The 17,967-nt window shown below is 43.0% G+C and overlaps 1 protein-coding gene across 1 annotated transcript; it reads left to right on the forward strand.

The window, feature by feature from the left end:
* Positions 1 to 661: 661 nt before the first annotated feature.
* On the forward strand, positions 662 to 17,360 carry DLL1 (delta like canonical Notch ligand 1). The gene is made up of 11 exons (XM_014053064.2): positions 662 to 1,852; positions 2,516 to 2,848; positions 5,071 to 5,131; positions 5,502 to 5,759; positions 10,927 to 10,987; positions 11,769 to 11,899; positions 12,038 to 12,207; positions 12,313 to 12,529; positions 15,193 to 15,985; positions 16,102 to 16,216; positions 16,648 to 17,360. The coding sequence occupies exons 1-11, from the start codon at positions 1,793 to 1,795 to the stop codon at positions 16,651 to 16,653; spliced, it is 2,205 nt and encodes a 734-aa protein (XP_013908539.2). The 5' UTR covers positions 662 to 1,792; the 3' UTR covers positions 16,654 to 17,360.
* The last annotated feature ends 607 nt before the right edge of the window (positions 17,361 to 17,967 follow it).

The raw sequence follows: 17,967 nt of genomic DNA on the forward strand, positions 1-17,967 counted from the left end.
TCTTCGGGGTTTATTGCGCGTAAGGATCCCGGGGAAAGCGCGCAGGGACTTTTTGGAACCTTCCCATCCAACTCATCGCCCCTGTCTCTGGCTCTAGGATTCCCAAAACTCCATAGCGCAAGCAACCGAGGGTTTAACCGCCTTTGAAAAACCAAGACTGTCCAAGACACTTTGGGAATCTGACTGCGTCCACGTCTCCCGAATTCTCTTTTCCTTCCCTTGGCCCGTTTCTCCCAAGACGTTATGAAATACAAAAGAGACTTCAAGAGATGCTGATTCCCAGCGGAAGAGACTCTACTGTGCTAGATAGATGCGTTGCACTACAGTTCCCATCGCTTTGGGTCAAGGTGATGGGAATTGTAATCCGACGTCGGAAAGGCTGGAGGGCAGTGAGTGGATTTACGCATCCCTGCAGGCTGCGCTTAAGCAAAGAAGCGAGCAAAAAAAGCTCGGTGCGCGCACGCTAACACATATACACGTTTTTAAGACGTTTCCAAAAACGCAGCGTTTTTCGATGCTTGAAAGGTTTCCTGCCTTTTTCCTATTCAGAGAAGAAAAAACGCGAGCGAGGCTATTGGGAAAGGAGAGCAAGGGTGTGCGTGTGGCTGACGGTTTTTGCGGTTACCAAATTTGCAGGCATGTAAATCAGCGCCCCCTCCCCTTTCAGATTTTGGTGGGAGCTGGAGGGGAGGGGAAGACGAGGGTTGCCCATTTTACAGCTCACTGACCATTTGGTGATCCATTGAGAGGGAGGCTTGGAAAAGTGGTTCCTTTGTGACCGCTCTAGCCAGATTGGGGGGCTGCTCATTTGCATCTCATTAGCCATGCAGGCGGCCGGCGAGATATAAGGCAGGCAGGCGCCCGAACGCAGGCAGATCCTTAGCGCTACAGAGCAAGCCAGCGAGCAAAAAACTAAAAAAAAAGAAAAAAAACCGAAAAAGAAAGAAAAAGGGAAAAAAAAGGGAATACTTTTACCCCAATCCAGCAGGCAGTTTCAAGGCGAAAGCAAAGCTCACCCATGACTAAAGCGGAGAGCAGACATTAACGCGGGCACCGCCAAGCCATCGACTTTGGAAATCCACGAAGCAATAACATTTTGCCTTGGGGTTTTTTTTGCGCGCGGGGGGGGGAAGGCTTGGATTTCTTTTGTTTTTTAAAAAGCAACACATCGATCGGAATTCATTACCAGAAAGTGGCGACCAGCAAAGCTTGGGATTTGAAAACGGCTGCTTGTGCGTAATCGCCAACCCCTCTCCGCAAAACTAAAAACACATGCACGCCAAAACAAAAAACCCGCCACTCTTTGCCTGAAGCCACCGGGAATTATCTTCTCGTCCCCTGAGGGATTTCCAGATCGTTGATTATTTTAATCTGCTTTGGGAAGTCTTTTCTTCGTCCCTGGGAATTAAGTGGCTTTTTCTCTCCTTTGCTTTGGTTGGAGCAAGAGAAACCAAAGCGCCAAGAACTGTATCTGGAAGGGGGAAGCCAAGAGGAGGGTAGTCCTTTTTTCCTTGCGCCTAATTCATCTTTAAACAAGATCTGTCAGTCAACTAAAGGGCGTATCTGAAACGCATCGACGAGGGGGGTCGCAGGGGGAGAAAGAAAGAGACTCCAAACAAATAAATCATCATTCTAATCCCCCTCCGGCCAGGCTCGGAGCGGAGAAACGTCCGGAACCCTCGACTTGACAGAAGCTCGTCTTGGTTTGCCGTTTCTTCCTTTGGAAAGGAAAACCGGGGACAAGAAGGGAAGAAGCCCAGACCACTTCCTTCCCCTTCCCCCCGCTGCCAAAATGGGTGGACGGTCCATGCTGGCTTTAGTCGTCTTTTGCTTGCTTCAGCTTCCCTGTCAGGTAAGCCCTCGGGGCGGTGAGGGGATGCGGAAAGGGGGGCGGAGAGTGCGTGCAGATGGGGTTCTAGCATTCCACCATCCCCAAAAGTTGGCGACTACTCTCTGGGAGTTAATTGGCGGTCTGGCAATGGTCGGGGTGGGTAACGCGTGAGGAGAAGCGTCGGCAACCTGCGCCTGTCCTCCTCCCTCCAGAAATTTTGGAGAGCCGAGTACCGCGTTCCCACTAGAAGCTTTCGCGGTTAGGGAAAAGCGCGGCTCGAGCGCTTCCTTAGGATTCCCGGGTCTGAAATACTCGGGACACGTGCTCTCTCTCTCTCCTCCGCGCGTTTCTTCCCCCCCCACCCCCCCCGCCTCCCACCGTCGGAGCGTCTCGAGGTGCCGGGTGAGCGTTCACCCGGCGCTGCGCCGTGGTCAATTCGGCCCCCGCGCTCGGCTCGGCGGGAGGTTGCCCATTACGCGCGGCGACGCGGATGGTGGTGGTGGCGACGCCTCGGACGAGCGCCGCTGTCCGCTTGCGGCGGCAGAACTTTCAATGATCCATTTGCCCCGCCCCTTCGAGGCGATTCCCGATCCGAGTGCGGCGTTGCCTCTGAACAACCCTCGCTGCTCCAAGCCCCTCTAATCGTATGTCATTACCCCCCCCTCCCCCGGCCCTTCTCCGCAGGTTTGGACCTCCGGCGTCTTCGAGCTGAAGCTGCAGGAGTTTGTCAATAAGAAGGGACTTCTGGGCAACCGCAACTGCTGCCGAGAGGGCTTGGGCTCCGCCAATCCCGGCGCTTCGGCTGGCTTGCAACAGTGCGACTGCAAAACTTTCTTCCGCGTGTGCCTTAAGCACTACCAAGCTAGCGTGTCCCCAGAGCCGCCTTGTACCTACGGCAGTGCCGTCACGCCGGTTCTTGGAGCCAACTCGTTCAGCGTCCCCGACAGCGCCGCCAGCAGCGGCAGCGAACCGTCTTTCAGCAACCCCATCCGGTTCCCCTTCGGCTTCACTTGGCCGGTAAGACCGCCCGAGCCTCTGAGGGAGAGGCCTGGGACTGAGGGAGGGGGGAGGCTTGCATGCAAGAGGGTAAACTGGATGTAAGTCTACATCAAATGGACTTTAAAAATGTGTAATCAGGTAGCATTTTGAATGCAGTGGAAGAACCTGTCAATTATTTGGAAATGACAGCGTCACTCTGTTTATTTGATCACCGATATAGATGAGAGCCATCTTTTAATTAGGGAGTTGGTGTTTTCTTGCCAGTGGTAAAAAGTCTAACCATTACTTTGGCACATCTGTATTGGGATAACACTGCTTATAACATGTCTATGGAGATTCTCAGTCATCCAGGTCATGGTTGTCCCAAGGTGCTTTTTCAAGAGGCAACTGGACTTCCTTGTTTTTCTTTACATTTTTTTTCTTTGCATTCTTTCTAAAAGAATGCAAATAACCAGCTGTCTGCAAGGAATATAAATCCTTCCATTCCCCACCACCCAGTCAGAGCTGAAGAAGCTTCTTGGATGAGAAGCGAAATGTCTTCAAAGACAAACATGAAAGTCCAGTTGCCTCTTGAAAAAACACCTCTGGGACCACTATAATATATACTATATACATTTTACATACATAGACAGACACAGAGACACAGAGCTATAATTTACTAGTGAGGAAATGATCTTGGAATGCCATTCTATCTAGATTAGGAAATGGATGTTCACAATGGAAAATGCATGATCCAGAAAATCTAGAGAGGATGGATTATTTTTAGTCTTTCCAAAAGCTGGAACACTGTATGGTACTCTTGAATTCACTTAAATGGGCAGAGTCTGGGTCCAGAACCAAGGGATCCAATTTATTTCAAGTCAAGTCATACAGAAGGAGCTTCCATGAGAGGCTTTTACAAAAACATTGCATGGGTTCAGATGTTATTTGCCTCTGCCACCTCCTGTGCCTTTCCCCCCCTCTTTCCCCATACTTTTCTTCATGCCAAAGGAAAGGAAGTGTAAAGGAACAGCTCTGCACCCATTTAAAATGTTAGAAGCCTCTTGTTTGCATGTTTAAAGAGCAGGCAATGGGTTATCACCTAGAACAATATTTTTCCATTGAGGCAACTTTTAAGATGTGTGGACTACATGGCTGCCTGGGGAATTCTGGGAGTTGAAGTTTACACATTTGAAAGTTGCTAAGCTGGAGAAACAATGGTATAATGTTTCAGACTACATTTCCTGCAGTCTGCTGCCATTGGCCTTCCTGGCTATAGTTAATGGGAGTTGAAATCTCAGAATCCTGGATGGTAGACCGGGTTGCCTTCAGTGATGTAATCAAAATGGGTGTCTGTTTTGCAAACATAGAAGTTTTTCCTCATCCTACAAAAAAGTGATCCTTTCTAAAGACCTTCAGTTGGGTGGCTGCTTTCCTGGTGTTTCCTGGAGTAGGGTTACCCTACTGTTGGCTTGGAGGTAGTTCTTACCTATCAGGGACTATGGGTTGTTCTACGGTTCTAACATCTTTCTCTAGATCAGGGGTCTCCAAACTTGGCCACTTTAAGACTTATGGACTTCAACTCCCAGAATTCCTCATCCAGCAAAAGTGGCTTATGGACTTGAACTCCCAGAATTCCTCAGCCAGCAAAACTGGCTGAGGAATTCTGGAACTTCAAGTCCACAAGTCTTAAAATGGCCAAGTTTGAGACCCTTGATCTAGATTGTATGGTATGCTGAAATTCTGCCACTGGAAATTCAAAATTTTTGCAGACTGCAATTTGACAGTGGCAAGTTGACAGTTGATCATCACTAGGAGCCACAGCTGATCCATTGAAGGGAATGTTGAAGGCAGGATTGACAGAATATCTGAACATAACCCCATCCCCCTTGTCTGCCTACTGTGAAATACCAAAGTTACTGCCAGTTTGGCCCATCACTCTTCTAGCATCCTTCCCTTCTCCCCCTGCCATCCTCTTCATTAAGGGGGAGGATTGGCAGTCATGGCTGTTCCCAGCCCATCCCCGTTTCCCCTCACTGCTCCATTTTAATACCATATCCTGTATGAACAGGCTGAAAAAACAGGCCAGGAAGCAAGTTTTGAAAAAGTGCTGCCATTTCCTTGAGGGGAAAAAAGGGAGGCCTGAGTTAGGGGATCAGAGAGTCATGCTGGCTGCTATGGCTGTAGTCTCCTGTGATTATATTATTCTGCTGACTGCAGGCCTTCACATTCATTGTTTCTCCCTTCTCTGTATTGTGCAGGGCACTTTCTCTCTCATCATTGAAGCTCTGCACACTGACTCTCCTGATGACCTCAGCACAGGTAAATAATGGTTTTCCCAAGTGGTACATTCAGGAGTCTTCCTTAACCCCTATGTTACCTTCCCATGATGGGAAAACAGTCTGGCACACATGGAAGGCAATGCTTGGGAAGACAACTTTTACACATTTCTTCTACTCTAATTCCCTATTCAATGGGCTTGTCTTCCATTATCTTCAGCCACTTGGCTAGAGGTCAAGCCCAATAGCATTCTGGGGCCTGTTCACATAAACATCTGTCTTCTGCAACATACTTAGAAATAGCCAACCCTTCCCAATGATCTTCTAGGTCTCCAGTGGTACATCACATTTCTTATTTAATGAACTATGTTGCTATTCCATTTCCTTATCCCACTGTACCCCTCCCTCTTCAGAAAATCCAGAACGTCTCATTAGCCGCCTGGCTACACAGAGACATCTGACTGTTGGGGAAGAATGGTCCAGTGATCTGCATACCAGTGGTCGCACTGACCTCAAGTACTCCTACCGATTTGTGTGTGATGAGCATTACTATGGAGAAGGCTGTTCTGTTTTTTGTCGCCCTCGGGATGATGCCTTTGGCCACTTCACCTGTGATGAACGAGGGGATAAAGTCTGCAATCCAGGCTGGAAGGGGCAATACTGTGGAGACCGTGAGTATCCACAGATGAAAACCTCAATTTTCTTTCTGTTGATTCTGGTTACTCTGCATAAATCCAAACATCCCCTACTCAGTGAGTAATAAGGGAAATGATCCCCTTTTGCCATTGGACAAAATGATGGTGGTTTCCCTTAGGAGATTGTCTGTTCGTGTAGCCCATTTCCATGTCCAAATGCTAAGAAGTAAATCAGTACAAATAAATTATGTACATAAACACACTGTGTGTGTGCTCGCACACACACGCACACACACACACACGCACACACACAAAATTATGAATCTACTCATTAAGATATAGGGCAAGGATCAACTACAACACAAATAGCATTTGATCTTGAAATGAGGTAATTAATGCAAAGCAATGATAAAATTATATCAATTATTAATCATATAATTATGTATGAAGACTTCACTTACAAGGGCAAAAGAATAAAGGCCTGTAAAGATATTTTATTATTTTCAAAATTATGATCACAGTCCAGCTAATATTATGTCTTAAGACTGTTTTTAAGGGTGATTTGGAAGAAAGAGACTGACTTTGAAGGAAACTTCTCATTGTTTTAAGAATTGCATTAATTTTATTGAGTTGATTCCTTAAAACAAACATCTGCTTCCAAATTTTCATAGAATACTGAAAAAATCAAGCTGCTATAATGAATAGCAGAGAGATGCTTCAAGATCCAAAATAATTCTTCGTAATTTTGAATGCACAGATATATTAAATATTAATCAGTTTTAATTCCCATGTTTCTTGCTAGGAGACTTGTATTCTCCCACTAAAATCTGAGAATTGCAAGTGCTTAACATCAATGATTCTATTCTTTGAAATTGCAAGTGAAACAATATCTTGGCAAAATGTAGAATCCTATCTTAGGTTAAAAATTTCCTTCATGCACATCAGCCAAATTATGTACAGCAGCTTCTTCAACCTAGTAGCCTCTAGCAGTTTTAGTCCTCAACTTCCATAATTCCCAACCACAATACCATAAGCTGGAGCAGAAATGTTATTCAGCAGGTTCTGACCAGTTCTGGAGAAGCGGAAATTTTGATTAGTTCGGAGAACCAGTAAAAACCACCTCTGATTGGCCCTGCTCCCATCTATTCTCTGCCTCCCAAGTCCCAGCTGATCAGGAGGGAATGGAGATTTTGCAACAACCTTCCCCTGGAGTGGGGAGGGAATGGAGATTTTACAGTATCCTTCCCCTGAAGTGGGGAGGAAATGGAGATTTTACAGTATCCTTCCCCTGCCACGCCCACCAAGCCATGCTATGCCCACCAAGCCATGCCTGCAAAACCGGTAATAATTTTTTTTGAATCACACCACTGAGCTGGAGGGTATTACACTGGGAAAGGCTGATATAGAAGACTTGGAAAAGTTGATAGTGTTTTAGAATCCTCATTCCATCTTTCAAAAAGTGAAGAATTTCATATTCTGTCTTGATCAGTAAAATAGTGCCCATTAGGGAATCAGAGTAACAGTCAAATTATTTTACTTGGAGGCCTGGCTGTTCTTTATTACTCAGTGAAGGAAGCAATGTAAAGAAACTCACATACATATTCAAGTGACAATTTAAACAAATTTGCTATAGAATAAGGTTTTTTGAAGACTATAACTTTGTTTTGAGTAAATATAACTACATTTAATGGACATTAAATGAAGTTAGCCACATCATAATCATGATAAAGAGATTCCTCAAGTGGGGATAGGGAGGAGCAAGAGGGCCAGAGCCCCTGCTGCAATTCTTAAACTCCCCAGCTGCTCTTTTCTGCTATGGTAGAAGACCATGAATGGTAGACTAAGCTGAGTCAAATATCAATGCCAAAAATCCAAGTATATAGAGGCGTCTTGTTGGCTTCTTTATATGGGAAAGGAAGATAATGCCATTTTGTCATTTATCTCAGGTGGCAAAATGTCTCCGACAACCCTGACATTAAAGCTTACAAATCCCTCAAAGGGCTGTATTGTTCATTAATTAATTAGTAATGTAAGCCAAACTGATCCACCTAATTCCCTCTATTATTTATTGATATGTCCAACAAACTGACATGCATCGAAATGGCCATCATAATTTAACAGTCCAATGAATGCATTTATTAGACCATTAGATCATCGAATAAGCACATCAGTGTTCAAGCTTTCAGATTCTGTAGAATTATTCAGTGTTGGATAGTAAAGATACGGGTAAGGTAGTGATGGGGAGAAGAACAGAAAAAAAGTGACAACATTTTCTCCTTTTCTTCATTTTATCTCCCCTTTCGCACCCATTTCCTTCCCTTACTGTCTAGCAAGTAGATCTGTGACTTAATAAATATATTGTTGCAATCTTATATTTGGAAAAGTTACTAAAAACAACAAAAACCTAACTCCCTCCCCTATTTTTGCACTTGGCATCTTACTATTATTCTAGACTGTCCTCTTCTCTAAAAGACTAAATTAGTCTAGTAAGAAGAAACTAACATAGACTGGCTTGAGAAAGGCCTGGGTGGCAAAAGGTGACACAGGGAAAGCCTCACAGCGGATGTTTATAAAAGGGGAAATCCCCCTTGACCCTTAATTTCAGTGGGTTGTCAGTCATGCCATTCTTAAAAGGAAAAAAAAAGTCTTTCTGAAATCAGTTCGTTCTCTAGGCAATTTTATTAAATGCCAATAGCGATATGCAGAAAAGTAGTTAGAAACATATTCCATTAAAGCCAGATCTACTTCCAAGTAACCCGGATTACATTACCCAGAATTCCTGGCTATCTTCTATGCTAGCTGCAGTTTATAAGGGTCACATCTCAAAACATCTGGAGGGCATCAGGTGGCCTAACCTTGAACTAGACCCTCTTCATTCAAAGTCACACACTGGCTGCATTACAGGGACATAATTGTAAATATAAATATCCGGGAAGCTGAACAAGTAAGCACTCATATACTTAACTAGCCAGAGTGGATCATAAATAACATGGAAAACAGCCAGCGGCAATACTGGCCAGAGTCCAAGAAATTGCATGATTAATTCTTATTCTCAAGAGGTTTTAGGTTTGTGCTTCTTAGCAGAGTTAAGTAATGTTGGTATCTGGACTTAATGGAATTTGCGCCTCCTCCCAGTTTAGTTCTTTATTATAATTTCATTAATTTTTAGATATGTCCAGCCAGCCCTAATCAATTTGGAGCTATCCTTATGCTTTAAAAAAAAAACCCTTCACCTTTGAATTCACAGATTTTCCTAAATAGATTATGATTTAGCATGAAATCTTCCATTCTTTTATGAGAAACAAGTATCTTTCCTTCTGGATGTTCCTTGGGTTTAAAGTTGCTTGATACTTTGCCTGGTGGGAGAGTGTTTAAAACTAGTGGTAAAGTCAAAGCAGGAAAAAAAATTTCACTGGAAATATATAATTTTTACTGTATGCCTCAAGTAACTGTCTAAATTCGGGCCATTATGTTAAGCCATGGCCAGTGTGATTGGCCCCATTGAGAATTAGTATAGCATACCTACTTAATTACTGGTCTAGGAATATGTTGGCCTTGAGCTCCTGGAGGAAATACAACAAATAAAACACTTACGACTTCATAGGCCCCACATCTTACTGGAGTCGTGCAGAGATTGGAAGGGGAATTTCAACTGGATGAAGCTTTGACCAAAATACTTTGGCAAAAACACTGAATTGAAATATCTCTCTTCAAAGTGATGAATCGAAACAGTTGGCCATTTTAGTCTAGACTCTGAAAAGGCCTGCTCTGTTAATGTGGAGGCCCATTTCCAATGGATGGAAGCAGCCAGCTGAATTGAATTGGCCTAGTTGGATGCTTCCATTTGATCTGTCCAAGTGGAGTCATTCGATTTTCCCAGTAAGGGTGCTGCCTTAAGAAGCTGCTTTGCACTGGCCCAAAAATCTAGTCTTTGGCAGGAGGGCCACCATGGTTCTGATTTTCTTATGGGTCAAGTTAGTAAGAAAAACCCCAGGTGACATGATCCCCAATGCATGATCCCCCTTTAATTAGATTATCATTATTTAGGGAAGGGGATGAGAAATAAGATATGGTTGGCAGCCTTTGGAAAGAAAAAGAAAAACCCTTCCTCCTTTTCTTTCCAAAACATTCTGAACCTTGTGAGCAAGTTGTTAGAATGCATGGTGCATTTACTTGGTGAGGTTGGGGAGAGGGAAATGATGTCAACCCAAAAGCCTGTCCCAAAATTGGCAGGCTTGTCTCGTCCACACACTTGCCCCATTCATTCCTTCTCTCTCTCCCCCCCCCCCCCCTTTAACAATCTGATGATCAGTCCCGTTCTTCTTCATCTTCTGTTTCTCCTTCTGTGCTTGTCATTGTCTCTGGCTTGCTTTGTGGGGTTAAAACTCACAGTGCCTGCTTAATGAGTTCCATAACCAGGCAAAGTAATGAGCAGAAGTCTTCCCTCCCCGCCCTGCTCCCATCCTCCCTCCTGCTGGCCTGCTTACCTCCTTCCTATGTCTGTGTTCTTCAGGCTCCACTCCCCCTCCTTCCTTTGGGGGTGTGTGTGAAAGAACTTTAGACTTAATTATTTGAATAAGAAAAAACCCTTCCCCTTTGCCCAGAAATCATGCGCGTGCCATAGATTAGATCTGGGTAGGGATAGGCTGATGAGAAAGCACATCTTGGCTCTGATTGGCTGTAAAGAGTTGGGGTATTGTTGCAGTGGGGCAGCTGCTGGGAGAGAATAGACAATGGAGCAGCTGTCCCGGCTGGCACCCTGCACACCAGCTGTCTATCCTTATCTGTGCATGCTCTCTCTCTCCCTCTCTCCCTCCCTCTCTCCCTCCCTCTCTCTTACACTTGCTGAGGATGCCGAGGATACCAAGAGGAGGAGCTCTGGTATTGAATAGGATGTGGGGGGGAAATAGGACTTCTGACCCTTACTGGGAAGAAAAGGCGGATGGGATTTTGTGCAGGATTTTGTGCGGAAAGGAGTCATTGTGTGCTCTCTTTTGTTTGTGTGCAACTGCATTAAAGGGAATGTTCATTCCTAGTGATAAGTAAAGCCCCCTGTTACAAAAGCACGACCACTACTCTTAGAAGCTCTGAAGATTCATTTAGATGCTGTCACCAACTCGACTGTCATGAAAAAGAATTTGACCTAAGCTCACAAGGCTCCGAAAGGCTTATGGATATATTTTGGTTTCTTTGTGTTTTTCAGCAATTTGCTTGCCAGGCTGTGATGACCAGCATGGATTCTGTGACAAGCCTGGGGAATGCAAGTAAGTTTCCAGACCTCTCTTTCTCCTGCTCTTGCTCCATCCTTCTGCCTGCAAACTTGATTTGGGAATCCCAGATTTGATTATATTCAGGCCTGCTTTACTTCTTAACCTAATGTCCGTGTAAGTCAAATAAGAGGGAGCCAAAGCACCACTCCAGAATTTATGGATATTTGGAAGAAGTTGAATGGGGCTTAGTGTCTAGTAGGAGCACATTAACTTTAAAATATAATGGATGCACTGTGCCTTGTACCGAGCCTTTTGAAATCATGGAATAATTATAATTAATTTAATGGAATGATTAGATGGTGGTTTATGGGTGTGATTACTGGAATAACTGAATCAAAAGGAGAATAGGTGTGTTTTGGTTTGGAGCAAGGAGACGTCTATGCCTCTCAGATGAACTATAAAAATATGTGGCCCTTGGGAAATCAATTTCTCCGTCAGCATAATCGTCTTTGCAGAGTTAATGTGGAGATTAAATGGAATTAGCATCCTTAGAGTCTTGGAAGAAGAGTGATTTATAAAAGTGATGGTTAATAAATCAAGGCTACCAGCAGAAGGAACTTGAACTCAGGAATAAGGACGACAAAAATCAAAGAGATTAGCTTGTTCACCTATCTAAAAAGTATTTCAGGTAGCGAAAAAGCTTCTGAGCTTAATAAGACCAATAATGTTGGACGAAGTACTTAGAAGTTTGATTTTTGTTTAGTTTTAATCTAAATAATTTTCAGTTTGTGACAGGAGTCCTTGTACTAAAATTATTTAAAATTTGTTTTCACAGGTGCCGTGTTGGTTGGCAAGGGCGTTACTGTGATGAATGCATCCGATACCCAGGTTGTCTTCATGGTACCTGTCAACAACCTTGGCAGTGCAATTGTCAGGAAGGTTGGGGCGGTCTTTTTTGTAACCAGGGTAAGTTCTATTGTTTGTAACTTTTATACAGCCAGTTTTCTTAGGCTCGTATCTCTCTCAAACTAAACTTAGATAACGTCCTTACAGAGACACAGGTAACCTTCTGGTAACCTTTTTTGTCTGTAACTTCTCCTGCAGATCTAAATTACTGTACACACCATAAGCCTTGCAAAAATGCCGCCACTTGTACCAACACGGGCCAAGGAAGTTATACCTGTTCTTGCCGTCCTGGTTACACGGGTTCCAATTGTGAGATTGAAATCAATGAATGTGATGTCAGCCCTTGCAAGAACGGGGGAAGTTGTACTGTAAGTTAACACTACTGCTACAACTAGCCTGAAAAGAAGGTTTTGTCCCAATTGTTAAGTTACATAGTAAAGATTGCTAAAGAGGGTGGGTCTTTCTTCCAACAGGACCTTGAGAACAGCTACTCCTGTACCTGTCCACCTGGTTTTTATGGTAAAAACTGCGAGCTGGGTGCAATGACGTGTGCCGATGGGCCTTGCTTCAATGGAGGACGATGTACAGACAATCCTGAAGGTGGATATAGTTGTCGTTGCCCTGTGGGTTACTCTGGATTCAACTGCGAAAAGAAAATTGACTATTGCAGCTCCAGTCCTTGTGCTAATGGTAAGCCAAACCGGTACCTGTATTTGATCACCCATTCACGTTAATGGCCATTTTGCCCTAAACATCCATGGGAAGTGAATGACCTTCCTGCTGCAGTTCACTTAACTTCTAAGGGAAGAGAGTAAACTTCTCACTGCAGTTCCCTTGACATGCTATAATGAGATGCCTTGATTTAATGGAGGAAGAGAGAGGGATCCAAGCAGTGCTGAAGTTTGCTGAACCACACTGGTTTCTGTGGGAGAGAAGCGACAGTTTGTGAGTGCGTGGTCTTCAGAGTAAGCCTGACACTCTTCAGTGATTTTTAAACAATTCTGAAGCTGTTGTGCAGCTTTTTATAAAACCGTGAAACTGATAAGAACACAAAAAGACACCAACTCAATTTTCCCCTCCCGTTTGGAGAAATTTTACTTTGGCATTTCGTACGGAGAAGAAGGGCGCGTTTAATATGAATGGCATTTCCGCAATAACATTTCTCAGAAGTTTTATCCACCTTGCTCAGCTTCCTCTAGTCATGTTGGATTTCAATTCTTATAATTCCCCCAGTTCAGCCACCATTGAGCCTGCTGGCTGAGGGATTATGGGAAATGAGGTTCAACATAGCGAGAGGACATCAGATTCAAGAAGACTGAGTTATATGTCAGGTTTTTTTCTTCCTCCTTGAAAAAAAGAGGGTATACCCCTCTTTAGCAAAAATACAGTCCTTATAAACATGATGCCTAATGCCACCCAATCCTCACATGATGCCTACTAGAGGTGTTGCAGTCTCAGTCCATCTGATTGGTGATGAAACTGACTGTCACTTGATCTTGAAGTACCAGGCTCAATGATACTGACTTGATGAGTCAGTTTATCCTTTTCAATTAAAGCAGGTAGTAACAATATTTTCTTGAATGCTCCACTTTAATCTATGGGTGAAAAGTTCATATTTGGGACTTTTCCCAAGGTGCTTTTGGTCTTTCCCAAAGGAGATTTTTCCGAAAGGCAATTAGATTTCCTCTCTCCCCACCTTTGTTTCGTTTCTCATCCAAGAACTGAAGAAGCTTCCTGGATGAGAAGTAAAATACTTTCAAAGGAAAAAAACAACAAGTCCAGTTGCCTTTGGAAAAAGCACCTTTAGAATAACTGTGACCTGGATGATTGAAAATCTCTACAGACAGTTGCCCTTTCCCCACAGGTTGGCTGGGGGGGTTCTCTTAGGAAATAGTCATATCTGGGAAGAACAGAATCCCACGCTCTGCCTTTAGGAAGTGCTTGAGACTTTGAGACCTGAACCCAAAGCTTATCGAGAAAGCTGCATTCCCTTCTCTTTGCTTAGAGATGCAGCAAAGAGGGAGGCTCAAGCTACTTCAGTCAGAGTATTTGGAAGGAATACTGTGTGCTGATAACATTTATGATGCCTTCTATAAGGAAAAGGTTAGCTTTTTCACGGGCCCGTGCTCTCCCACCCTTCATGGGATGGTTGTGCAAAATAAGGCACTTGACTAGGATTTGGTGTTCCACACCAAGGCAGTTGATAGGACGTACTTTATCCATTTTCAGCAGTGGATCCCATTTAGGCTAAATGTAGTCTTGGAATTAGTTAACTGACTGAATTAGCCTCTTTTTAATGTTCCCATAATACATTAAGCCCCACTTCAATTAGTTTAATTAAAGTTGGCGGGGGGGGGGGGGCATGGTGTAGAAAACAAGAAATTGGGGTGGGAAAAATAATCTTACTTTTGCAATGTTTAGGGAGATTTCATTTGTTTATTTCATGTATCAAAAAAACATCTTTTCTGTTGTGTACAAAAATAGCCTGAGGTGGCCCAGCTCAGAATATGTGCTGCCACATTGGTTCTGTGGTGTACTTAAAATAACCTGAAGGCTTTTATTCTGTTTTAAAGCTGTTGGTCACTTATTTTGCTCTTAGCTGCTTGGACAATATTATGCTAATCAAATATAAACCCCCACAACATTTTAAAGGCAGCCAGATAAGTGACCTGATTTTTAAATACTCGAAACACCCATTCATTAGAGTAGGGGGGTGGAACTCTGGCCCTTTTATGATTTGTGGACTACAATTCTCAGAATTCCTAAGCCAGCATGGCTGCCTCAAGAATTCTGGAAGTTGAAGGCTACAAGTCATAAAAGGGCCACAATTCCTCACCTCTGCATTAGAGTAATAGAAGACTGCCTTTAAAATAGTGATAAAAATATCCAGACTGACAAGTAATATGACAGGTAATATGATTGCCTAGAACAGTGTTTCTCAACCTTGGCAACTTGAAGATGTCTGGACTTCAACTCCCAGAATTCCCCAGCCAGGGAATTCTGGGAGTTGAAGTCCAGACATCTTCAAGTTGCCAAGGTTGAGAAACACTGGCCTAGAAGAATGTGCCATCAATTCATTCATTCCTGTTATGTTCTTATGAAAATTAACTATATTATGCCAACAGTAAAAAGCTCTATAGCAATGAACTCTGAGGTACTGAGTTTGTAAATCCTGGTCTTCTTGAATCCATAAAATTGTTTGGATGACCTTCCTTGAATGGTGCCTGTTTCTTATTCTTTGTAGGCTTGTTGTAAATAAGCAGTATCCTGGGTAGATATAATAGATCAATAGCATTGTCAGTTCCTATGACTAGTTCCTCCTATTTATCATTGCCCTCTCCAAACCTTTTCAGGAGCTCAGTGTGTGGATCTTATGAATTCCTACATATGCCAATGTCAAGCTGGCTTCACGGGAAGACACTGTGATGACAACATGGATGATTGTGCCTCATTTCCTTGCTTAAATGGAGGGACCTGTCAAGATGGAGTCAATGACTATTCCTGCACCTGCCCTCCGGGATACAATGGAAAGAACTGTAGCACTCCTGTCAGCAAATGTGAGCATGATCCCTGCCACAATGGGGCTACTTGCCACGAAAGAAACAACCGTTACGTTTGTGAATGTGCACGTAGTTATGGGGGCCTCAACTGCCAGTTCTTGCTTCCTGAACCCCCTCAAGGGGCAGTCATTGTTGACATCACCGAGCAGTACACAGAACGTCAGAGCTCCCAGTTTCCTTGGATTGCAGTGTGTGCTGGAATTATCCTGGTCCTTATGCTGTTGCTGGGCTGCGCTGCCATCGTAGTCTGTTTTCGCCTCAAAACACAAAAGCAGCACCCTCAGCAAGATGCCTGTAGGAGTGAAGTTGAGACCATGAACAACCTGGCCAACTGTCAGCGAGAGAAGGACATCTCCATAAGTGTCATTGGTGCCACCCAGATTAAGAATACAAACAAGAAAATAGACTTCCACAGCGAAAATGCTGACAAAAATGGCTACAAAGTCAGATACCCGTCAGTGGATTACAATTTAGTCCATGACCTCAAGCATGAGGACACTGTTAAAGAGGATCATGGGAGATGTGAAGCTAAGGGGGAAACATATGATTTGGAAGCAGAGGAGAAAAAAACAGTACAGCCCAAAAGGTATGGGAGTGTTAGAGGAGTGTGGTTAAATGGGTCAGGTTTTTAATTTGCCAAAAGTTGAGGGTGTATTGAAATTTGTCGCGAAACCAACCTCATCTGAAATTTTCTCTTTGCAGTGAAACTTCTGAAAGGAAACGGCCAGAATCGGTATATTCCACTTCAAAAGACACAAAGTACCAGTCAGTGTATGTCATATCAGAAGAGAAAGATGAATGCATCATAGCAACGGAGGTAGATATATTCTCTCCAAGGCTCAAAACCCATCACCATTGCACTAATGCACCATTTCCTCTGATGCAGTTCAGTTTGTTCAATGGAAGCCCTAATGATGGTTTATCTGCTTTGTAGGATGAGTTAGTAGGATAATTTCAAAATTACGGCCCATGAAATTATAAATCTTCCCCATAATAATATGCGGTATTGTCATCCCATCAATAGCCATTGGTGGGTGGATTCCAATCTTCCAGTTCAGTCCAATAAAATGCATTAGTCACCCTGCCCATGCAGAAATGTGGGTGGGTGGGAAATAAAACCACTTTCCTTAAAATGCCTCACCTAGGGGAGATATTTGATTCTCCTAATGATCAAGTCAATTACCTTTTTATGCCTTAATGGGTATCCTTGGATTGTTTTTTCACCCTGTCTCTCTTGAATTCTTGCAGGTGTAAAAAAAAAAAGATGACATGGCAAAATTGTTGTTTTGAAACAATTTTCAAAGGTGATATGCCCCAATGAATGCTGCTGAACAAGAAAAGGGAGAAAGATTCCTTCACTGACTGCTGCTGAGAAACTAAATTCAGACTGAGCTGGTTCTCTACTGAAGTTAGCAAAAGGGACTGCAAATAATACATGACGGACACTAGGTCAGGCTCTGTGTTCAAAGATACCTGTTGCACTGCCTTTTATGAAGATTTATCATTGCACTATGGTCAGTTGATTTTTCCCCCTATATGTATTTAAATGAACGGACTGAATTCCTACACAAGAAGTGTGCACTGCCTGGAGTGTGTATTTTGGATTCTATGAGCCAGTTGATTCTTGAGATACAGACACTGCCTTTACTGTCCCTTTTTTATACTAAAATGTGTTTTTATTAGGTGGGGAAAAGAAAGTGTGTTATTTTTTTTAATCTGTAAAAATTATTTTCAGGATATTTGTAAAGCTGGGGTATTTTGTGATTTTTTGGGGGGGATAATTTAATTTTTTTGGTAAATATGTACAAAGGCACTTCGGGTCTATGTGACTTTTTTTGTATATAATGTATTTATGAAACATTGTGCAAAATGTTATTTGAGGTTTTTTTTACTGTTTTTGTTAATAAAGAAATTCATTTTAAAAATATTTTTCCAAAATAAATATTATTAATGATATCCAAGGCATATGCTTTTCTTGGTTTTTTTTGCGAAACACTTCTGCACATTCACCATTGAGAAGCTGCTATTGGTACATTAGCAACATCAAGGAAAACAATGTTGGCAGTGTATGTGTCAGGCGTGAAAGATCAGGTCCATATGTGAAGGTCTAATTAAATTGATATATTGCTAATCATGACTGCACAGGAACTAACAGCACCTGCTTGGGCTTAGATAAATATCAACGGAATTCAAGGGAGGTAGGGCTTAGTTGATTATGACTACGTAGAGATTCTAGGCTGATCCCTCTTTTGACTCCACCCCCAGAATATGCCATTCTTTCTCTACTGTTTGAAATTCCATGTTTTGTTACTAATTAATTTTACAATTTAAAAGGCCTTAGCAGTAGGGGCCCTGGAGAGATCAGCTGTGTAGTACAATCAAAGCCTTATCCTTTTGTTCTTCCATAGGACAGTAATCAACAGAAAAGCAAAGCAAGGTGCAGGCCTATAATAGAAGTATTGTGTCATTGAGAAAGAGCAAACAGATTCAGCATTGGGTTGGGTTAGATCAGTTTTATAAATAATATGAATAGTTTCTCACATTTAAATGAGGATTATGGCCCAAAAA

The sequence above is a fragment of the Thamnophis sirtalis genome, unplaced genomic scaffold (genome assembly GCF_051295495.1).
Source record: "Thamnophis sirtalis isolate CommonGarterSnake01/CBP01778 unplaced genomic scaffold, rThaSir2_p1.2 scaffold_6, whole genome shotgun sequence".
Taxonomy (NCBI): Eukaryota; Metazoa; Chordata; class Lepidosauria; order Squamata; family Natricidae; genus Thamnophis; species Thamnophis sirtalis.

Bases quoted from the DNA above. Each gene is read 5' to 3' on its own strand.
- DLL1 (XM_014053064.2), top strand. From the start codon at position 1,793: ATGGGTGGACGGTCCATGCTGGCTTTAGTCGTCTTTTGCTTGCTTCAG. The intron at 10,988-11,768 runs GTAAGTTTCCAG...TTGTTTTCACAG, and splicing joins GACAAGCCTGGGGAATGCAA to GTGCCGTGTTGGTTGGCAAG. The intron at 15,986-16,101 runs GTATGGGAGTGT...TTCTCTTTGCAG, and splicing joins AAAACAGTACAGCCCAAAAG to TGAAACTTCTGAAAGGAAAC.